General features: G+C 47.3%; 1 protein-coding gene across 1 annotated transcript; it reads right to left on the bottom strand.

The window, feature by feature from the left end:
* Nucleotides 1-100: 100 nt before the first annotated feature.
* Nucleotides 101-5,385, bottom strand: LOC104954718 (myosin-9-like; the record flags this gene model as incomplete). The annotated part of the gene is made up of 17 exons (XM_010781898.1): nt 101-224; nt 309-397; nt 966-1,094; nt 1,179-1,340; nt 1,438-1,650; nt 1,730-1,828; nt 1,919-2,032; nt 2,131-2,379; nt 2,510-2,662; nt 2,821-2,925; nt 3,399-3,605; nt 3,696-3,840; nt 3,956-4,168; nt 4,311-4,482; nt 4,746-4,869; nt 4,957-5,094; nt 5,179-5,385. Coding segments are annotated over 17 exons (2,643 nt in total), but the record flags the coding sequence as incomplete, so codon positions are not given.
* Between the last annotated feature and the right edge of the window lie 379 nt (nt 5,386-5,764).

The following is a 5,764-nucleotide window of genomic DNA, read 5'->3' as shown; positions in this document are numbered from 1 at the left end:
GTATGTGTGTGTGTGTGTGTGTGTGTGTGTGTGTGTGTGTGTGTGTGTGTGTGTGTGTGTGTGTGTGTGTGTGTGTGTGTGTGCAGGTATATCAGCGTACCTGTAGAGCATTCTTCCTCTGTCTCTCTGACATCAGCTCAGCGTTACTCTGCTCCTCCTCCAGCTCCTCCTCCAGCTGACTGACTCGTGCATCTAACCTCCGCTTCTCTTCAAACAGCACATTCCTGGACAAACATTACATTGAAGTCCACATACCAACCGACAATACACAGATTCATGTAAGATATCTGTAGTGAAGGGATACTGACTTTCCAGAGCTGCTGTTGACCATCTCATCGGCCATCTCGTCTCTCTCCTGCTGAGCCTGTCTCTTCTGCCTGTCTGATACAGAGAGCTCCTACACAGACAAACAAATGCAAATGATGTTTTCAAATAATTCAAAAACATTCAATCTTTATATTTATTCTGGGTTTCAGTTATATAAATCAGGGTTCAAACACTTTTTCACCAATGATTTTCAATGACCTTTACCTAATTTTCCATGACCAAAAAAATTACTCTCTCAGCGGGACCACTGACATTTTTTTATTTGAACATGGTAAGCTGGAAAATAAGGTTTGCATATGAAACATGTTGTGCCTATCTAAAACAAATCAAATAGTTGGCTTACTAGCTCCTACAGACTAAAGCAAATGGAGACTAGAGGAAAATACCTCGTCAGTTAAATTCCATTTTACGTTTCATTACTATACGATACAGTATTTATTATCGTTATAGTATTACTACTTCGGCGATTAGATAAAATATAAATTATATTTGATGCAACTTTGGTTACATTTCCATGACTTTTCCAAAACTTCAAAAAATATTGTTTTCCATAACTTTTCCAGGGCCTGGAATTTGCATTTTGAATTTCCATGACTTTTCCAGGTTTGTAATGACCGTAGGAACCCTGATAAACGCACCTCAGTGAACTGCAGGACCTCTGCTTCCAGAGTTTGGATCCTCTTTTCGTTGTCCTTGGACTGAGTCATCACCTCTTCCCGGGACAACTTGCTCTCATCTAGCTCGCGCAGAACTTCCTTCATTTGACCCTGTGAAAAAAAGTTACATTTTATACCTAAACTCAGGCCATTAACGAGTTCAGAATGTCAACGTTTATGCGTAAATGTGTTTACCTGCAGCCTCCGTAGCTGCTTCATAGCGTCCTCTTTTCCGCGGGTGGTGGTCTCCACCGTGGCCTCCGCATCCTGCAGCTCTGCTTCCAGCTGCTTCTTGGACAACACAGCCCCAGACCTCTGACTCTTCTCCTCCTCCAGCTGGATCTCCAGCTCCCTCACCTGGCAAAGGACAGAGGACAAGAACATGTTGAGTGATTTGGAAAGAAGATATGACCAAATGTGTTGTTGCTGTTTCTCTCTCCCTCCTCCTCTCTACCTGTTTGCTCAGTGCCCTCCTCTTCTCCTCTCCCTTCTCCTCGTTGGTGCCGATCTCCCTCTCAAACTGGGCCTTGAGCGCCTGCAGGTTGACCTCCAGCCTCAGCCTGGAGTTCTCCGCCTCCGTCAGCTCCTCTTCCAGCTCCTGCGTCTGTATTCGCAGGTTCTGTGCTTCAGCTTCTAAGCTCCTGCGGCTGCGCTCCAGCTCATGGACCTGATGTGAGAGCAGAGAGGAGACGGTGACTCACTGAGGATTTAGACAGAGAAACAAGTCCAACGAGAAGGACTCTTACACTCTTGCCGACGTCGTCCTGCTGGTTAACAAGCTGTTCCATTTCCAGACGGAGCTGCTTGTTGGCCCTCTCTAGCTCTTCCTTTCCTTCCTGGGCCTCCTACACACAGAAGATCAAGAAGAGAATGAGTCATCACAATGGCAGATACATAACACCCATTGGTGTACCGTCTACTCTCAGTTGGTCTACCTGCAGGGCTCGGGAAAGTGCCATGTGTCTGGTCTCTTTCTCTCGGCTGTCTGCTTCTGCTCGGTCCTTTTCCTCTGCCAGCCGAGCGCTCACCGCCTTCTCCTCGGCCAGACACTGAGGGGGAGAGAGAGACACAGTGAAGAGGTCAGGGGAAGATATCTCAGAAAGACTTTTGCAGCTGGTGCGTGGAATCAATCTGATGGGGCTCTGACCTGGTCAAACTTCTTCTGCCTCTTCTCCAGGGCCGTGCAGTTCTGCCTCTCTCTCTGCAGGGCGAGGGTCATGTCCTCGATCTCCTCCCTCAGTCGCTCCCTCTGCCGCTCCACCCTCTCCTTCTCCTCCTCCTTCTGCAGCTCCTTTGCGACGGCGCTGTCCAGCTCTCTCTGGAGTTTCCTGCGCGTCTCCTCTCCGCCTTCCACGGCCGTGTTCACCTCCTCCGACTGCTTACGGAGCTCTGCCAGCTGAGAGGGAAAGGGGTTAATAACTCATAATAGTGACGTTGAATCTACACTTTTGGATATTGTGGATTATGAGGGGGTGTTAGAAAGGAAATGTGGTCAACTGAAACATGCAAGGTTTTCTCTGATGTACCTGCTGGGCATGGGTCTGAATCTGCCGGGTTAACTCTTTGGCTCTCTCCTCCTCTTCCTCCTGTCTCTCCATCAGTCCGTTCTTTTCCTCCTCCAGCGCTCGTACCCTCGAGCTGTGAGCCATCTTTTGACGACTTTCATCCTGCAGTTGTTCCTGAGAGAGAAGAAAATATTGAGTGTCAAATGTTTTTCATTCAAGATGGGCACCAATGGTACATTTCCCTAAAAACTATAAATCTTCTCTCAAGTGTCTGTGGTTGTAGTCGTATTAAACCCCTGCCCAATCCTCTGCTGAGTGTTTCACTGTGTTACCTTGGCATCATTCAGCTGGCTCTCCAGGCTGCTGACCTCTTTGGCCAGCCGAAGGGATTTGGTGTCAGAGGAGGACACACTGCCGCCGAGAGTCTCAAGCTCACACTGAAAAAAGACAGAGTGGATAAGTTTAGCTGAACTAATACAGGAAGATCCCTCTACTGCAAACATTCAATCTGACTTTAAAGCATACAAATCAACACCTATAGAGAGAGGAAGTCCCTCCCTGTCAGGGGGACCTCCATGGGAACTTATTTCGGAAAAAGTATGTATTGAAGTCAATGGAGGGAGAAAGATTAACTTTCGATCCCGTTTGAATTGTGCCACGAATTACACACATGACTTTTTTTAAAATGGAAATGATTTTTTAAGATGGACAAACATCATATGTGTATTTCGTGGCACAATTCAAACGGGATCAAAACCTTTCTCTCCCCATTGACTTCAATACATCATTTTTCCGAAATAAGGTCCCATGGGGCGGAAGGGACTTCCGTCTCTATTTAGCCACACAAACAAATTCACAACTGAACAAGTACATCTAAGGCTTGATATCAGTGTGTTGTATCCCTTTGCACCTGCAGCTTGTGCACTTTCTCTTCCTTCTCGTCCCGCTCTCTGTCGGCCTGAGCCAGGCGGGCGCCGACCTCCTGCAGCTGACCCTCGGCCCTCTTACGACCTCTCTCGCTCTCCGTGCGGCTCGCTTGGAGGCTCTTAAGTTCCGAGCTCAAATTCAGCCTCTCTTCCTCCAGCACTGATTTGGCCTTCTCAAAGGACTGACGTGCCTGAAAGACAAGATGGATACCACGCCTGATGAGTGACATGTTTAAACGTGGATGAGTCTTTGACAGAGTTGGTGTTTTTGTTCTTCCTACTCTCTTGCTGTTGTCCAGCTGTTCCTGAAGGTTGTCGATGGCACCGCTGTGTTTGACTCTGAGTTCTGAGAGCTGGCCCTCGTGGCGGCGAGCCCCGTCTTCCACACACCGCTGGAGATCATTTAACTCCGCCTCCCGACGAGACCTGTGGAGATAGGATAGGGTCAAAGATGTCCTTTTTGATTTCTTTTTTAGTCCTGATCTGACAAGAGAAATACAAAAATGGAACAATCAGAGCCTAGATGTATGTGTGCATTTACCTGAGCTCTTGCTGGGCAGCTGTGGTGTCCAGTGTGTCCTCCAGCTCGGTTCTCAAAGCCTCCAGCTCCTCCCCTAAATCTCTCCTCTGTTTCTCCGCCCGCTCCCTCATCCCTCGCTCATTCTCCACTTCCTCCTTCAGCTCAGACACCTGGGACATGGCCTCTCTCAGCGACCTCTGAGCTTCAGCACGACGAGCTCCTTCTTCCTCCAACCTGACAGAAATAAAGAAACATTTGTTTTGTTCCGCTTATGGTCATGCACAACTAAAGAAACGCTAAGTAAAAGGTGTCGGGTGTCAGAGCTTTGATCGGGCTTTATTTGTGTTTCAGCGTCTATCGTGAGTGGTCCTCTCACCGGCCCTGCAGGGTGGTGATCTCCTTCTCCTTCTGAGCCAGACTGCCCCTCAGCTCGGCGGACAGCATGCCCAGGTCTGAGAGCTGCTCCTGGGTTTCCACCGAGTCGTTCTCCATCCTCCTCTTAAACTTCTCCTGCTCCAAGCGACCCTGCTCCTCACGCTTCAGGCGCTCTGCACACGGTTGCAGATGATGGTATATTTGTTTGTACTATTTGTATTTGGTTTATTTTCTAAATGATAATGACTTGTAAGCCTTCTTGGGCTAGGCATAATATGTTTGCATGACACAATAATAATTGAAAGTCAATATATCAATGTTAGAATATAAATGATAAAGGTATTGTATTTGATTTCAACATTTTAAAGTTGTGTCTTTCAAAAGAATTCATAGAAACACATGTAGGTTGCCTGTGTGATGACATTAGGACATTTACCCTCCAGGTCAGCGATGACGGCCTCCTGTTTGTTCTTAAGTTTGTTGAGACTTTTAGTTTTCTCCTCTTCCTCAGTCAGCTGATCGGTCACCTCACTCAGACGCTCTTCAAACTGTTTCTTCTCCTGTTTAGTCAAACAAAGCATTGCATTGAAATGTGTACAAAATGATGCCCAAAACAAACACAAAAGATGATTAACTGTGATGCCCACCTTGCTGAGTCGGTCTCTCTGCTCCACTGTAGTCATCATGTCCGTTTCAAGACTCTTCACTTTGGTCTCCAAGGTAACCTTCTCCAGCAGGAGGCGCTGTCGTGCACTTTCCTCCTCTTCTAGCTGCTCCTCCAGGTCCTGAAAAGAGGATACCATTTAAATAACACGCAGGGAAAGGAAGCTCAAATCTCAGATTCACTTATTTTCACTGTATCTCCTTACCTGAACATTCTGCTGCATCTTCTTCTTCTCATTGGTCAACTGCGTGCCTCTCTCCTCCTCTTCCTCCAATCGAGTCTCCATCTCACCCAGCACCTCCTCGAGCTCCTGCTTCCGACTGGCCAACCGCGCCCTCATCTCCTCCGCCTCCGCAAACAGCTCCGCCTCGGCCTGCAGCTGGTCAGCCAGCACAGACTTCTCCTCGATCAGCTAGAACGTGTAAGTAAGTAAAGTGTATTTAGAAAGCGCTTTTCACAGACAAAGTCACAAAGTGCTTGACAAAACAATAAAACATCATCATAGGAATCGTACAATGATAAATGAACACACAAGCCACGTGTTAAGAAGTCATAAAAGCACCGAAACATAATAAAAACAAAATAAAAATGTAGTATAAAATAGAATAAAATCAAGCACACCGGTTACCCTGTGTACCGTTGTACAAGAGAGGAGGAAGAGCAGGAAGAGGAAGAGGAGATGAGCGAGGCACTGGCCGTTTCTCAATCTCGAGGATACTGGCTTCCAAGCCAATATTTCAAGGATGCTACGTCATCGAGTGCCGCCGAAGGACTGTTGAGACTGCCAAGGC

Source organism: Notothenia coriiceps, unplaced genomic scaffold (assembly GCF_000735185.1).
Source record: "Notothenia coriiceps isolate Sejong01 unplaced genomic scaffold, NC01 NC01_scaffold00023657, whole genome shotgun sequence".
Taxonomy (NCBI): domain Eukaryota; kingdom Metazoa; phylum Chordata; class Actinopteri; order Perciformes; family Nototheniidae; genus Notothenia; species Notothenia coriiceps.
The sequence above is the reverse complement of the archived record's forward strand: the minus strand, read 5'-3'. Positions and strand labels throughout refer to the sequence as shown.